The sequence below is a fragment of the Lagopus muta genome, chromosome 18 (assembly GCF_023343835.1).
Source record: "Lagopus muta isolate bLagMut1 chromosome 18, bLagMut1 primary, whole genome shotgun sequence".
NCBI lineage: Eukaryota > Metazoa > Chordata > Aves > Galliformes > Phasianidae > Lagopus > Lagopus muta.
Genome location: NC_064450.1, coordinates 9,092,551 through 9,109,279, shown reverse-complemented (window position 1 = coordinate 9,109,279; position 16,729 = coordinate 9,092,551). Strand labels below are relative to the sequence as shown.

Here is a 16,729-nt window from a genome sequence, read left to right as displayed (position 1 = left end):
TCTCTTTTATGGCATTATATATTTGCTTTATATATTGTTAATTAGACCTAATTTAGGCCTTCAAAGAAAAATCTCATTAAAATTCTGATTAGTGATGCTGGCAAGCAGCCATCTAAAAAGCCTCTATTTCTTCCTTTGATAAGTTTGAAACAGCTATAGCAAGCAGGAAAAATAAGATCACAGCCTTCTTTCTTATGTCAATCAAAACGATGTGTTCTCCAGGTCAAAGCCATTTAAGGGAAAATACAGGAGGACATCTTTATTTCCTTGCATGTGTGTTGTTGCATGGCCATAGAATACTGGTTATTTTTATGCCCTTTGGCAATTAAAGAAAAAGAAAAATAAAACTCACCAGTGCCTACGAAAATGCTACACTGCAAGGTAATTAAAGATAGATTTTTTTAAAAGCTTAAAGCAAAATGTGTGGGAGTAAAACAAATGCAGATCTTTTTAATATGAAACCAGTTATTCTGATGATTTCAAAATAGGTTGCTGCCCAAGGCTTTCAATATAGCTTGTAGTCTAAATGCCTGACCAGGAAAATATAGAGGCAAGAATACCTTTAACCCAGACGTAGACAATTACACATCCACATTTCCACGTATCAAGGCTGACAACTTCAAAATAAAATACAGTATTAAAAAAAGTCAAAGGCAGAATAAAGCAGTGAAAAGCAATCATTCCATGGTTTCTTGTGTCTGCATGAACATCAGAAGTTTGTACAATGCAGCTGCCAGCTACCACTGCAACTTTTGCATTTCATTTAAATGCACAAAAATAGTTTTACAAAGCTGAACATGTTTGAAATGGCAACTGCTACACATCTCTCTTAATGTATATTTTTTTCCATACACGTCTGTCCTTACAGAAGACATCAGTAATCTACTCTTGGTAGATTAATAATCCACTCATCTCCTCTTTCAGAAGGCAGCAGGACCTCTGCAGGGGGCTGCTGAGCACAGCTGAGGCAGGAGGACCTGCACTGTGGCTGCCCAGGATCTTGCACTCTGAGCACAATTCCCAGTGTGCAGCCGCTCCATCCTGAGTCACAGCAGGCAGCAGCCCCAGACACTGCTAAGGCAGAGCCAACAAATGGTTATGGGAAAATACCTCCACTTCCTTTTGGTAAATACTGAGCATACAACCGAAATCCAGATTTTGGATGTTCAGTATTAGTGAAGCTTATTCAATATTTGGAAATGCATTTTAAAAATCCAAGTTAATCTTTAGAGATCTAATCTGTCTCACTGCATCAAATAAAGGAAGGAGTTGCGTGCACAAAATGCAAGGTATGTTTGCCTCTTAAAATGGTGGTTGCTTTATGGTACTTAGAAATGTAGGTTCCAAAATACATGCAAAGTCTGGTAGACTGGTATTACACATACTCAGTGCATATATTCTAATACTCAGATAACAACAACTAGTTTCCAACTCATTCTTTTTATTTATGAGAGATTAAAAAAAAAAAAGGGGCATAAGAGAGACATGAGGATAGATCTTAAGGAAGGGTGCTACAGCCTAACCTTGAAATTGAGAACCTTCTCCACTACTGCATATAACTGAGTGGGAAAACATTTTGGGGTGGTAAGGAGGGGTGCAATGAGGGGGGAAAATCTCACCTGCAAGCCTTAATGGATCCAGTCCTTCAGGATAAACTGCATACAGGTTAGTAACGAGCACTCCTGCACTGCTTGCTGTTCTTTTAAAATGTGTGCTGTTATGACGATTCTTTCATAAAAAGGCATAGCATGACTTCTAATGCCTTTGTTTGGAAGGCTGATTGTTGTCTGCAGGACTTGTCCCAGTTTTCCAGCAGGTCAGGCTTCCTTGAGAACGTAAAGAGGTTTATTGTATTTCTAGGTTCTTAATAAATACCACAGATTAAAAACTGGTTTTCTGTAATTTTTTTAAGAGTAAAATCTCAGAACAAGGCAACTGTTACAGAACTGAGCCCAGAAGTACAGACAAAGGAATCCCAAGCTTTGGGCAGCTGCCTTGCAAGTCTGGAGCCCAGGGCACTGGTCAGATTTTAGTGAGTGTTCAGCATGAAGTTTTACAAATCCAGATCTGATAAGCCTGAACATGCAGAACACTTGAGGCTGAATTCTGCCTGACCTTCCCCAGCACCATGCCTCTGGCAAGCTTGCTGAAAACAGCCATTTGAAGTCAGAGAAATCTGGGTCATTGACTTCGCTAGAAACTCTGAATAAGGAAGAGATGCTCACCTTTCACTCCTTTCTCCCGTTACAGCTCTGCCTGGGGATGGGATGTTTCATTCTCTGCTTGTGGGTGCTCTTCTATCTCCAGTAAAACCAGCGCCAAGTTCCAAAATCAAACAGTCTAAACATGTAAGAACAGCTATTTCTAACTGCCTTCCTGCTGCACACAAGCCAAAAGTGAGAAAGGAATAGGAGCCGAGCACAGAGAAAGGATCAAATTGTTTCTCCCAGTGGCACCAGCTGGAAGTTACTCTCGTTCCAATCAATGTCCAACTGCAGAACAGGCCAGCGACTTCTTTGTGGCTTGTCTCAGTCCAGCTGTGTCATCTCATTTCACCAGCTAGTCACACCTGCGGGGTCTGAGCAATTCCCCAAGGTACCAAGGGCACCAGGTGTTTGAAACAGTCCTAAGAGGCTGCTTGGTGCTTGGTGAGGTTATGGTTGCTTTAAAAAATATAGCAAAGTATTTATTAAATAAACGTAGTCATCGTTGAGATTTAACACTCATTGAGTTCAAACCAGGTCAGCTGTCCAGAAAAGTACATGTATTTGATCTACTGTCATGGTCAGGACTGACTGTAAATGTTGGCAGCAAAAATGATCAATCTTTCAGCTCCCAGCACATAAGCAGTGACTGGTTATTTTTCTGAGAACTGGAATGGCTCTTGGCACTGCCCCCAGATTACTTCAGAGAACTTCCTCTGCCATCACCCCAACGCTGTTCCAAACCTGTCTCTCCCACATTCATTAAAAACCTTTGAAAAGAAATGAAATAATAAAAACGGAGGGGGCAGATGGTGGTTCCTTCAGCAGAGGTCCTTGCTCGCAGGAGCCGCGCGGGCAGCAGTCAGCAGGGCGTGCTGCTGGGGCTTCGTGTTGCCCTTCAGGAGCTGCCGGCTCTGAGCTCTGCCTGGGATGTGGGTGTCTAAACGTAAGCATTTGTCTTTCTATGCACCTCTGAGTAACGGGTCCTGTCGGGCAGATGGAGGAGGACTGACGCCCGAGGCCAAGCTGGGGCTGCTCTGCTGTTTTACACCTAAAACAAAGGCGGGAGCCGTTGTCCCTTCCGCATCTCCGTGCTGCCTGCGGGAGGGCGGTGCCAAACCGAAGTATTTCAGCCAGGGGGAACTGCTTCTCTGCACTCTCCCCAAACCGCGCTCTCCTGCTTTTGCATCCTTCCCGCTACTTTTGCAATTTTCTCCCTCCGCCCCCCCAAAAAAATGTATTTAGAAGACAAAACGGCCGAGGTGCCGTGAGGTGAGGCGAGGCGCCACGCAGGGGGCGGGGCGGGGCGCGTGGAGCGACCGTTGCGGCGGCTCCACGCTGTGGCGCTGCTGCGGGAGGCGCGCGGGGCTTCGCGTGCTGCGATTGGCCCAAAGTAGGTCAGCCCGCGCGCTCACGTGACGAGCCCCGCGCTCCCTCCTTTCACCCCTCCCTGCTGCGGGGCTCTTGCTCCCGGCTGTGCTCCCGCCGGGCGCTGCAGGGAGAAGGGGCCTTAAACGTCACCGTGCCTGCATCCTAAGTTGTGTTTCCAATTGCTAGGAAATAATTGCACAGAAAATAATAATAATAATAATCTTGGAAGATTTGTTCTTAACTTTCATGTGCGTAGGTTGCTCCAAAAGTAATGCCTCCCGTTTATTTCCATGGAAACTAACAGATAAGAAGAGCGCAACAACACTGATAGAGCATGTTTTCAACTTCAAGAAACACTGCGTTTCATCACGGTCGCCAACATTAGTTGTGAATTTTGCCAGCGATGAACAAGAGCTGCATGCTGCGCTCATAAGGACCTGCACAAGGAGGTGACCCTTTGCCCCACTGCTGGGACGCAGCACCGCCCCTCCCTGTGCTCACATCCACTGCTTGGCCTTCATCAACATTCAGCAGCCATTGATGAACATCAGTGGGTGCGATTTTTTGAGCATGGAGGAATTCAGTTCCACTTCTTTGCTCCATTTGTACTCCCATGTCAGACACCGTTTTGTCAGACCTCCCATCTGCTGCCATCAGAACAAACTGGAGCGAGATGTTGGTGGGAAGGTTCAACCTCTGCTGCCATGCCAGCATCTGCCTCTGACATCATGGGCCAACGTGACGAAACAGGAGGCACTACTTTTGGAGCAGCCCTCATACCTCGGTCACAAATAGGCTCTGCAGAACCCATCTGATGACAGGGCTGGTGCATTCAGGTCCCCTGGTACCTAAAAAACAACTTGGTGGAGTTTTTTTTTAGTACATTTTTGTAGAAAATGCCAATTATGTCAACAGCCACAGAAGCAGTTCCGCTCTGTCCTTATAGCCTGCTGGTCACCGCCGCGCCATTCCCACAGCGCTGGCACAGCGATCCTTTGTCACTCCACCGATGCCTCACTGTTTATTCTATCTTTACACCGTGCAGAAGAAGCACTCCGTGCCATAACACCACGAGCACCGCTCCTCTACGTCGTTCCCTCCGTACTTTTGCAATTCAATCTTTCCAATGACAGCAGTTTGGCCCTCAGCGGTCCGTACCCGGCAGCTCCCCGGCCCGCTCACACGCTGCCCCGCCGCTCTCCCAGCGGCACGCCCGGCCCGGCCGGAGGGACCCGCATCATCTCGGGCACGGCCGAGGGCTCCCGCGGGGCCACGCGATCACGCGCAGCGCGCTGCCTCCCGGTTACCATGGAAACGGCGCCGGGCCCGGGGCAGCGCGAAGAGAGCGACGCATGGGCAGCACCCGCCGCCCCGCCCTGCCCCGCCGCACCGCGGGCAACGGCCACCGCGCGTGCCGCTGAGGGGGCGCGGCTGTGGCGACACCGCCCCGGGGCGGGGCCGAGGGTCGGGGCCGCCCGCCTCAACCCCCCCCCGCCAATGGCGGGGCCGCGCCGTTCGTGACGTCAGCAGCGGCAGCGCCTGCACATGGGCGCGCGGCCGGGGCGCGCGGCGCACAGCGGGAGCGGCGGTGCCGGAGGAGCTGCGCGGCGGAGGCGCTTCTCTCGCTCCCTCTGCCCGGCGGCCTGCAGCCGTCCCTCGGCCCGGCCCCGCAACTCCCGTTTTGCCGCGGCACCGCCGGAGGAAGGCTGAAGGAGCCGCTGCCGCGCAGCTCGCCCCGAGGGAAAGCCCACCATGTCGCGGCCGCTCCCGCTGAACCCCACCTTCCTACCTCCCACCTACGGGGTGCTGAAATCCCTGCTGGAAAACCCACTCAAGCTGCCGCTCGCTCACGAAGACGGTGAGGCCCCCCGGGCCGCCGCGGTCCCGCGCTCCCCCCGCCGCCCCTCCGCGCCCCTCGCAGCGCGCCCCGAAATGGCGGCTCGGCGCCGCTGCCGTCCCCGCGCGGTTCGGTACCGGGACGGCTTCGGTGCGGCGCCGGACGCTGCCGCCCCAACCCAGCGCTCGTCCGCCGCTGCGGAGAGCTGCGAGCCTCTCAGCACCGCGGGAGCAGAGAGCCGTGAGGAGCCGGAGGTCCCGCAGAGCCGCGGGCCGTGCGGTGCGGGCACGGCGCTGCTGGCCGCGTCCTTTCGGGGTCTTCCAAATGTCTGAGGGAAATGGGGTGTTTCCCTACAGCTCTTCGTTGTAGGGACGGGTAGGAAACATCGCTTGAAGTTTTTGCTTTTTTTTTTTTTTTTTTTTTTTTTTTTTTTTGCTTTGGTTCTACCCTTGAACATCAACATAAGGCCAGTTAGACTTTGCTGCTCTGAGTTAGAAACTTTAAAGCATTAGTAGTGTTATTTCTTCAAATGATATATTTTGTAATTTGCTGCTGAGTATGAGGCCACCTTAAAGCAAGCAAAACAGTTATCAAATTCAAGGACTGCAAGAGTGGGACCTTAATTTTTTAAATGAGACCTTATAACAACCCCTTCAGGTTTAGGTCAAGACCGTTCCTTTCCAGCAGGATACAGCAGTATCTCCCAGCTTGCTGTTACTCACATGCTGGCTTCAAATCCAAGCATGCATTGGGATCCTTAACTAAAAGGAGCAGAAAAAAACAAGCGTGGCTACATCCAGTAAAGATGCTCGGTTGTCACGACCCTTCCATGCTGCACTTAACAGAGTGAATCAAGGGAACTGATTTTATAAAGCTAATACTCATTTCCCCTGCAACTTCAGCTGTAAGAAATAAAGAGTGGTAATATTTTAATTACTCAGCTCTTACATCATTGTTATCTGTTTTGTTTAAGCATTCGGTAAAGAAAAAGACAAAGAGAAGAAGTTAGAGGATGACAGCACCAGTACCACAGTCCCTCAGTCTGCTTTCTTGGGCCCGACATTATGGGACAAGACGCTGCCATACGATGGAGACACTTTCCAGTTGGAATACATGGACCTGGAAGAGTTCCTCTCAGAAAATGGCATTCCACCCAGCCCAAACCAGCACGAGCATAGCCCACACCAGCCAGGTCTGCAGCAAGCTACCTCAGCATCCCCTTCTGTCATGGACCTCAGCAGCAGGGCTTCTACTTCAGTCCACCCAGGCATGGTGTCGCAGAACTGCATGCAGAGCCCGGTCAGACCAGGTAAATCAGCCCTCAGAGCTTCCTCTGGATTGTGGTGTGAGCCTCCCTCCCCGCTGTACATCACTGCTTCGCACTGTATGCTTGACAGGCAGTTTAGAGAGGGCTGATGTGATTCGTGGCATTTGTATTCAGAAAAGGAAAGTAGCTCTAGGTATTGTTAAGCTGCTCCGTAGGGATTTTTGCTTAACTTATGTCAGGAAGCTGCAAGAATTCCAAGAGAACTTTCCTGTTGTCTTTTCTTCTTTGGTAGCCTGCTAATAGCAGATGAAAAACACATGAACAAAATAGTAACGTGTGTGTGCCATGATGTGAAATGAACAGGGAGAAGGACCATTATTTTTCTTACCCGTATTTGAGTTGTAGCCTTGGTAATTATTTTTTAAGATAATCCTTGGACCATGCTTCCTGTTCTGAGCTTTGGCTGTGATCTTATTTCTTATTGAGCATAGCAAAATTTGCCATAGCTGGTGCAACAAACTAAATCTTGTAATTGCATTGTAACCTTTCTTAAAGTAGCATAGGCTGAGTGCAGCTCTGTCCAGAGTTAATGTGTTACACCTATGGTTACTTTTAGTTGGAGGCAAAAAAGAAATTGACAGGGAGCCAATTTCTGATCCTAACAGGTTTCAAACCTGCTTGGTGTCAGTGAAACTCTTCTATCTGTTTATTAATGCTTCAAACAGTCCCTTTATAGAGACACCAGTGCACATCTAGAGTAACTGCTCTGGCTTGATACCAGCAAGGCTGAGATCATGGCCTGCAGAATAGTGTCAACTTTAAAGTTTGGAAAACATGGAGCTTTGCTTTTTTTTTTTTTTCCCCCCGAAAAAGAAGTCCAAGGCTGGCTTATTGTGCCCTTCTGCTCTCACAAGGCTTGCTGGAGCAAAGCGTGCTCGTGGGAGCAGGAAACCGCTCCTCTCCACTCCGCTTGATCGCTTGCCACGCTCAGCGTGCGAAGTCATTGTCAGAGTCATCTGATAAGGAGGCAAAATAAATAAATAGAAGGACAACAGTTGTAAAACAGGATGAAGTAGAAAAGTCTTAAAAGTCTACAACGTACCTTTTTCATTAAAAAGAAGTAGAGCACCCCCAGTGCACCCCAAACCTGTCAGCAGAGCCTTTGGCCCTAAGTCGTGTGCGTGTTGGGTCATGGATTTTGTTTGCTCACTGTATGTGGATCTTACTTCATTTCTGTCTTTCAGTTTCAAGGCATTTCTTAGTTAACCAGTAACTTGTGAGCGCGTCCAATGTTAAAATATATCTGGAGTTGGCAGGAGTGGAATATAAAACAAAATCTTGCTTCTCCCAAGCGAGTCTTTAAAAATAGTGCGGGTATGCTACCCCATTTTCTGTCACTTGTGCATTAAAAGCAGACAGTCTGTCCTTGTTCTTCTCAGGGGAGCCTAGTTATGGGCCAGGCTTTTAATGATCACCTGTCAGAATTTATTTGTGATCAGCTGCCTGCACGGCTTATTTTCATCTCATTGATTTTCGGATTTTTCCCTGAGCTGTTTGCAGCTTGGGGTTACTAACTTCTCTCACTAGAAACTGTGTGCTCGTTTATTGGTGTAAAAGAAGTCAGGTCTCTTGGGGCAGGAGAAAGCTTCTGAACTTGAAGGTATTTTTTTCCCCATGCCATGTTGTCTTAAGAGTAATACAGGTTTTTTTTATTAAAGTTGTTTTTTGGTTTTTTTTTTTTTTAAGGGTAAGCTCATTCATTTTCTTAGCAATAACATTTTTTCCCCAATTGCGGATAGGTACTGTGACAACCGTAGTGTTGTTAGTTGTCCAGTTGTTGGAATATTTTTGTGTTGTCATGGAGAAAGTCCAATCAATAATCTGCTTTAAGGTAAGATAGTATTTATTAAAAAAAATCAGTAAAATAAAAGTGTCCATTTAAGGTTGTCATGAAAGTGCCGGGGTAAATTTGCTGCTTTGACATATGAAAGTTTTTCTGAATGTAAATGTCAAAATCATTGCACTGGAACTTCTTGGTTAAAGAAAGTCCTATAGGACTTTTAAAAACTATTTTTATAAACTTACATGAATCGAGGTTTCTTTTTTAATTGATGTCAACTACTGTTTCCCTGTGCATAGCTGTTTTAATTTGTACTACTGGAAAGAAAGCACCAACAGAGTCTAAAATAGTTTCAATAAAATTAATTTCTCATGGCATTACTTGCTATCACCTAAAAAATTCAGTTTTCTTCATTTCTTAAGCAATTTTGTACTTTGGGTTTTGTTTTAATTAATATTATAATGTAAGCCTGTGTGAGCTGGGGCTGAAGGAGGATCAAATGCTGTGCTTCTCACATCCCTGCTTTACACGACACCGGGGCAGTTAGCATCAGCATATCGCATGCAGCTGGCTACAAATCTTACTGTGCACACAGTGTGTATGTGGAGGCTGTGTTTGGGAGTCTGGAACACCAGATGTGGTTTATGTGTCTGTATGGTGTATCTCAGACATAGAGATCTGCAGAAAACTGGCTTAAGGTTTAATTTTGTGTGTGTGTTGAAATAGACGGCTTATCTGAGTGGCATCACTGGCTTCTGCTGATATGCATTGCATAGTATCTGTGGAAGAGATCTGGGAATTTGCCCTGGCTTTCAGTGAGAAGTGTGCTTGGGCCCACCAGAGCTGGGCTGTGTCTGTAAACGTGACATTACAGAACCCTCAGGGAGAGAGGAAAACAAGCAAAGAAACTAAAATGGAACAACAAATTCCTTATAAATAGAACAGACGTTTTTACTTCCAACTTCTTGGGTTGTCTGATTGTTAGAGAAATGTACTGTCTCACCAGTTTTTTATGAATTATAGTAAAGGTTAAAGTAAACACCTACGTTGCCATCAAATCCTGTTTTGGGAATCTCAGTGTAGGAAAAACTGGTTTGCTTTTGAATAGGAGGGATGCAGGATAGTGTTTTTTGTAGGATTGGAATAAAATGCATCTCTTGTTCACAGTATCTTTTATTAATAAGCAGTATTGTGATTTATTTTAGTATTACAAACCATCATCCTTTAAAACATATGTTTTTCCTGTACTGAGTGCTGATTAGTTGGTAGAAAACTAAGCTCCTTCAGAAAAAGAGTGCTTGATAAAGATAGCTTTATTGAGTGTCCCTCCACTTAACTGTGCAGTCCCTTAAGGAAACTGGGAGTGCTCAGCTGTTTGTACATAAAAGGAGGATCAGATTTTGCAGTTAATTGGTCAGTGGTTGCTTTTATCTGCCTGTTCTCTCCGTGTTGCCTTTACTTGGCTGAACTGGGGAGCAATGTAAAGGGTTTGGCTTTGGAAACATTGGGTAAGTTGTAGGGCTGCTCTACTTAGAAAATACTTTGAGATTTAGATGTCAAGTTTGCTTGCCACCAAAGCTTTGGATATGGGGCTGTGTCACAGAAGGTACAAGCACACTGACGTCCCATGCATTATTACAGCCCAGCTCCCTGTGGCAGACAGGGCCTTGGAAAGCGTACAAAGCCCTCCCTGTCATTGCATTTCCACAAGGGTGGTTTTTGCTCTGTGATGCTTGGATTGCTGGATGCCCTGGTCCTACTTGAGCAGGATACCCTGAAGATAAAGGGAAAAAAAAATAGAAAAACAAGCTTTGTAATCTGTTGCAGATATATGTCATCTGTGAATTGTTGCTTTCAGTAACAAAATAAGTGGAGAGTCAGGAGTGCACTGATCAGAAAGCTGAAAACCATTTCTATTTGAATTGTGCTCTCCCAACTCCCCTCCTGTAAGATTTTAATTCAATGCCATATTGTATGTGGTCCGTGGGGAGATGTCATCTAGAGCACGTTATCCATTACTTTTCGCTCGTTGCATAGATACAGAGTTGTAATGATTGACAGTGGGCAGGACTGGGTGGGTTTTGGTGTTCTCTTCACTCCCCTTTGAGCTGGGCGTACCCTCTGGCTGGGGATGGCTGCCTCTGCTGCCTCCAGCTGCATGCTGGGAATGCCCTGGTGAGGGGGCAGCCCACAGAAGGGTGTGTGTGCAGCACTCCCTGCATTGTAGTCCTCCTTCCCATGTGTTTCTTAACGTGACCTCCCCTTCTAGCCGGCCTCTGCAGCGCGGAGGGCAGTGCTTCCAGCAGACGGCTTGGATGAGGAATTCTCTCTGAACCTTTAAACTTTGTTTACAAGCAGGTGTTACATGAGTCAAAACCTGAGCCCCCCTTTTTCAGAAGCAAAGGATTCCACCTCCGGCACCGAGAAGTGCTGGGAATTTCCTGACCCTTGCCATCCCACGTGATAACATGGGAATGACCGGCCAGGCAGGCTGGTACCAGAGCTGCTCTTCACATTGCCTCTCACGTGAGGCTCTGAATGGCTGCTGCCTGCGTGACCATGTGCTCAGGCACGTGGCAGTCCCCTGTGCAGCCTGTTCAGCACAGCTTTTGTTGGAGCAGCAGGCATGTGTGCGTGGCTGTGTGCTCCTGCCGCTACCGAAACCGCAGCCGGGCGGAAAAGCGCGGCTCTGTGGACTGCAGCAGCAAGGAGGGTGCAGCGTGCAGGCGAGCCTCACAAACTGCTTTCCGGATCAAAGGAAGATGCAAAATATATTCTGGCAAATATTAAAAATAGCCTGTCATATGATAACAGGGGAAAAAGTGCTGAACGAACAAGCCTTGTTAATGCTAGAAGCAAGAACACTGAGTCTCTGTCAGGAGATCTAATTTTAATATTTGCTGCCAAAATTTGATTATTGGTTAAATAATTGCTCAGCTACATGAAAGAACTTGAAGTTTCTTAGGAGTTCAAACAGTAAACAGCAAGAAAGACCTTGGGTTTTTTACTGCTTTTTTAGAAAATACCTGGCCTGCCTCTAAGTTTCTTGTGTGGATCAGCACTTTCTGCACCAACAGAGCCACTTATGTGAGCCAGGGGTAACTCAGACTAGGAACAGGATACACTGAGGGGCCAGTGGGTGCTTTTTCCCCTGAGGAAGGTATTTGAAGGATGCCTGGGAGTCAAACTTATTGCAGTACTGTTGTTTCTTGTAGGCCTGCTTCCCATCCTAGAAAGGTTGCCTAGTGCAGAGAGTTGGTTTTGAAGAAGAGAGCACACCCTATAGTCCTTCACAGAACAGTTTCTTGTACTTAAAAGAGACAAGACGTCATCAGGAGATGTATATGAAGAAGACATTGATATTATCTGATTAGATGAAACTATTGGGGTACTTATTAAGTTGCTGCAATCCCTCCGTGCTTATGTGAGAGATTGGCAATGGTGGGAGCTAACTGTGACCAGATTCTGCCAATTAATCTCAGTGATGAGTGCTTTACTCCTCATACAATTAGTGATTTGTTGATTGCCGTCCCTCATCAGCTCCTAGGTGGAGCAGCAGAATGTCACCATCCATTCTCCTGTCATTTATCTTTGTGCATTTTTTTCCTCTGGGAGGAGGGGGGTAGCTGGTTTCAGTGTACCCATGGAGTTTTCTCAGACTGAAAGGACATATTTGTCATCAGTAAAGAGTACTTTAGAGTGTTATGAAATCAGAAGCTTGGCATCTTGCTTTACATGCTAACGTAATTGTTAGCTTGCTTTCTTGAAGGCTCACTTTCATAAAATATTGCAATACTTTGTCTGAATTCCACAAAAGATGCTGAGAGTCAGGAAAGTGTATTTCAACTAAGTTTTATATTAAGGAAGAGGCTGTGGTTTGATCTATTCCATGTGAAGTAAATGGGGGGGAAATAAACATTTACTTAAACCTCAAATACAATAGTAACTAGTGGAGCAAGTTATACATGAAGATTAAGTATGGAAAACAAACATTGAGATGCACATCAGTGTCAAAATAAATACATGATGAACAGATTCTGCAGCTTTTATGGCTTTTTTTTTTTTTTTTTTTTTTTTTTTTTTCCCCATGAGCTAACAGTGTTGAAGAAACTAGCAAATAGCATTAAGGAAGCTTTCTGTTGGAAAGTTGAACTTGGTCCTGGGAGCTTCAGACATAATGTGGGTGCTGCAGTGTTTCATTGTGGTTTTTTTCTGCTTGGGCTGGAGCTGGGCAGCTTTGTGCAGCTGAGGTGCCATCCATCATGTTTGATAGGAATACTAGTTACTGTTCAACTTCTCACATTTTCTGACACGCATGAAGGTGTTGTATGGCTGCGGTTCTACATTCTGTTCTCTGGTTGAATTGAATCTTGCCAGGGCTGAAGTTGGCCTAGGCTTTCACTTGCTTAGCTTCTGTGATGTGGCACCCATTGGTTTAAAGGTTCTCTGTTTGATTTTGAGAGAAGCAGCTTTTGCTCTTTATCTTATTGCTAGCATTCTCTTGTTCATATTATTTGCTGTTTAATTAAAACAGACATTGAGAATTCTGATACTCTGCTCATATGCTTATGTTCTGGTGCGTGGACCCAGGCAGGAGGAAGGAAAAAAATCCAGATTGCATGAGGATCCTAGAAACTCAGGTAGTCATTAAGTGAAGCACAAATCTGGGTTATCACTGCACAGGTACCTATAGATCAGTGCATTAGCAGGCAGGTACTACAACAGATGCCAGAGAGACCTACAGCTGTAGCTCATCTGCAGTGAAGTGTTAGCTATTCAGGTGTATAAGCAGAGAGGCAAAAGGGCACTTTTTGGCAGAGATTGGTGAAGGATGAAGAATGGTTTAGAAAAGTTCTTCCAATTAGCCTTAGGGAACTCAGCTTGCTATAAATTCTTTGTTCTGGAACGTGGCAGTGGACAATAGGTCAAAGATTAAGTAATTCATTACAGAGCTGGTTGGTACTCCTGAATGTAATAAATGAATGAACAGGGCTTTCCATCCATAGCAAGATCCATTACTTTGGGTGGCAGTGATTGGACCTTAGTTTTGTTTTTGAAATGCTTGCAAGGTTCCCCACTCTCTTAGTCCTTGTATGCGGACATGTTAGAGGTGACCTGCTAAGTGCAGTAATTGTGGTAAAGGAGAACAAATTAAAAGTGGTCTAACTGTAACTGCTTATAACTTGAGATTCTAAGGAGACAAGGAAAGAAACTGTAGGTTGCATTTTGGTAAACTGAAAGAATAATAATGTGAAACTTCTAAATGCAGAATACTTCTGCAGAGTTCTGTTTTCTGGGGCATCCAGTGCTTAAACACAAGTTAATGAAACAGTAGTACTAAACCTTCTTGTGGAAGCCTGCTTTACACAAGGCTGCAGAATATGGAGCAGGCTCTGCGTGAGAGGGACTGCACTGAAATGAAGGAGGTGATTTCAAACAGTTCAGGCACTTTCACAAAGTCACCGTTGCAAGATTTGGAAGCAAGTCTTCAGCAAGGAGTCTGTTTCAAAAACAGCTGGGTGCTTAGCTTCTAAAGCTTAGTAAGTGAAAACCAGGCACTTGAGAGTAAATCCTGTTCCTCATTAAAACGGAGAGGGTTAAACTGACTTAATTTGAAGGACCCTGCAGCAATCAGACATACCACTGTTCCCTTTTGTGCTGCATAGTGGAGATGCAGATGTTACTGACGTCTGCAATCCCTGCAGCTGTGGCCTCATTACAGTGTGGGACAGTCGGTCATTTTATGTATGTAAATCTTGCAGCTCTGTTGCTTACAGCCAAAGATGGATAGGGTTTCTTATTTTTGCCTATTCTGCTGTGAAAGTGAACCTTATCCATTCATCCCAGGTGTGCATGGCCTCTTGCATGTTCCTGGTCATAGTTCTTGAGTAATTGTCTGTTTTTAACCAAATGTGGCAAGAGAGTGGGAATTTGCAAAGAATAATTACATTGCTAAAATTTCTTGGAATTAGATGTCTGGATAGGATAGGAATATGTTAGTGAGCAGGGGAGCTGTGGGGATGTAAATGTGCATTTTCTGTATCAGAGAATTTACATAAGACCTTTAAAGAGCTTGATGTGCTTGAAATTCTTCTGTGAGAGCTGACACCTTTATGGATACCATGAGGTGTTGATTCACTTTGAGAAACCAATCTGCAAGAAGCTGGGTTTTATTTACTGGGAAGGGGTGCAGTTGTCCCAAATGTCTTTCCACCATTATTCTTCCTTTAAAATCCTCATCTCCTTGAGTCTTGCCGTTACATGACTCTAAGGTTTCATTTAACAATAGAAATTAGAAAACCAGCCATTGGGTTTGTGGACAGAACCCTGAGAGCACTAAAGCAGGTAATGAAATGATCTTGATCCTCTCTAAGGTTGAACAACTTTACCTAAAACCTGAACCTTTGTGCAACCTTGCTATATCCTATGCACCCCAGCTCCACTGCCCAGCTTGAAGCTCCCTTGCGGTCAGCCAGGTTTAAATTTGAGGCCTGTTATCTCGTTGCAGTTATTGCAGTATCACATGTGGGCAGATGTCCAAGTGACCCTGTCTGTGTGTCTTGCCATTCATTCTTTGCAGCGTGTTTCTGCACAAAGTTCCCTTCTATGGCTTGTGCTTATCAGTGTAACTTTCCAGCAGAGTTGGAGGCAGAGGTGGGTTAGGAGTGAGTGAGAAACATGGGATGGTGAGAGTGGGCTAAAGATGTTCAGGGATCAAAGAGAAAAGTAGGTCGTGGCAGGGTATGTGTGCTCAAGGAGGAAAGGGGGAGCGGGAGCGAGGGGAAGACTTGTTTTCCTATTGGCTTTTCAAAGTTGTGCAATGTAAGAATTGGATTAACCTGATATGACTTTGTTTTTCTGCCAGATTAGATATGTTGAGTTTCTTGGCATTGTGAATTGTACAGTACATTGTGTGCTGTAAATATGGGTGTGTCGGGATAAAGCTGTAATGACACAACATGCTTGCAGTATAATACAGCACTGCTGGGTGGACTCTCCTGCTCCCTTAGCACCCTGTTCCCTCTACCCTGAGTGCACACACTTGCTGGGGCATTCAGACATCTGTTAGAACAGAGTTCAGCTCTCTGCTTCCAGCCCAGCATCGGGATGGTTCAGTCCCTTTTTGGCATGGTAGTGCTTATCTAAGTCCTGAAACTCCATTTTGTCTGGCACTGGCATCACAAAGTGGTACATGCTGTATGAAGTGACTTTTAAAATAATTCTTTTTTAAAGCTGCATGAAAAAGACACTAAATCGTTTCATCTTGCTTTCTCCAGATTAAGTTAAAGCTTAAAATAAAAAGAAATGGTAACATATCTCAGTAGTGTAAGTCAAAGACGTTGCCTTGAGCTTAGCTTTGGATGAGTAAAAATTCAGATACAGATCTGAAATAACTGCAAGCACTTAGCTTCCTGCTCAGTTGTTTTCATTGTTTTGGATGCATTAAGTAAAATTTTCACAGCTGTGTGTATTTGCTCAATTATTTTCTTGTCTTCCTTACTTTGTGAGATAATTTAATTTGCTGTATCCATTTTCTGTGCTGAGCTATCCCCACGGAGGAGCCCAGTTCCCTTTGTTTACCACAGGTTGAAGGGTGGGGTGATGGATGGCTTCCAGCTCAGGCAGTGAGCAGATAGCTAAGGATGGGTGATCAGAGTTGGAGCCCAGTCAGCTGGTGAGCATCACTTTGGAGACTGGGAAGGAGAGGACTTTGAGGGGTGAAGCTGAGGATACCTTAGGATACCTTCGTTTCATTCCTACTCCCCCATTTCCAGCCTTCCTCAGGGCTGCAGGTCACAGAGGCTGGTGGGTGGCTCCCACTGCATAAGGGCCTGCCCTTTGTGTCAGCAGGAGTGCAATGAAAAAGGAGAGATTAATTCCCCCCTGTAGTCCAGTCTGTTTTCTTTGGAGAGAAGAGCATAAATATAAAATATGGATTGAAGTCAGAGCCCAAAGTTTTTGCCATGTCACTTAACTGCACTGTTACAATGCCTTACTCTAATTCACATAGGGGAAAAAATGGCGTGTGCTGATGTAGGTTTTCCTGAGGTGGTATTAGGCTGTTCCTTATGGTGGTTGAGTCATTTGTTAATAGTAGTACAAATTGAGTAAACGGGAACCGAAGATTGACCTGAACACCTGCATGACTTAGCTGTATCCCTAATTGGGGGAATTAGCAATGAGTGCAACATGTTTCAAGTTACCCCACG

General features: G+C 45.5%; 1 protein-coding gene and 1 long non-coding RNA gene across 5 annotated transcripts in view; one reads left to right on the top strand and one right to left on the bottom strand.

Moving 5' to 3' along the window:
- LOC125702112 (uncharacterized) overlaps positions 1-2,337 on the bottom strand; it is a 36,253-nt gene extending 33,916 nt beyond the window's left edge. For all 4 annotated transcript variants that reach the window (XR_007380447.1, XR_007380444.1, XR_007380446.1 and 1 more), the window contains exons 1-2: positions 2,226-2,337; positions 1,620-1,826 (exon numbers count right to left, since the gene is read on the bottom strand). This is a non-coding gene — a long non-coding RNA (uncharacterized LOC125702112). The remainder of the gene's footprint in view (positions 1-1,619; positions 1,827-2,225) is intronic.
- A 2,777-nt stretch (positions 2,338-5,114) lies between these two features.
- The window catches only part of HLF (HLF transcription factor, PAR bZIP family member), a 33,926-nt gene continuing 22,311 nt past the window's right edge, over positions 5,115-16,729 (top strand). Inside the window, exons 1-2 of the mRNA XM_048965075.1 lie at positions 5,115-5,433; positions 6,386-6,721. Of these exons, the coding sequence (XP_048821032.1) occupies positions 5,328-5,433; positions 6,386-6,721 (442 nt within the window). The 5' untranslated portion in view covers positions 5,115-5,327. The remainder of the gene's footprint in view (positions 5,434-6,385; positions 6,722-16,729) is intronic.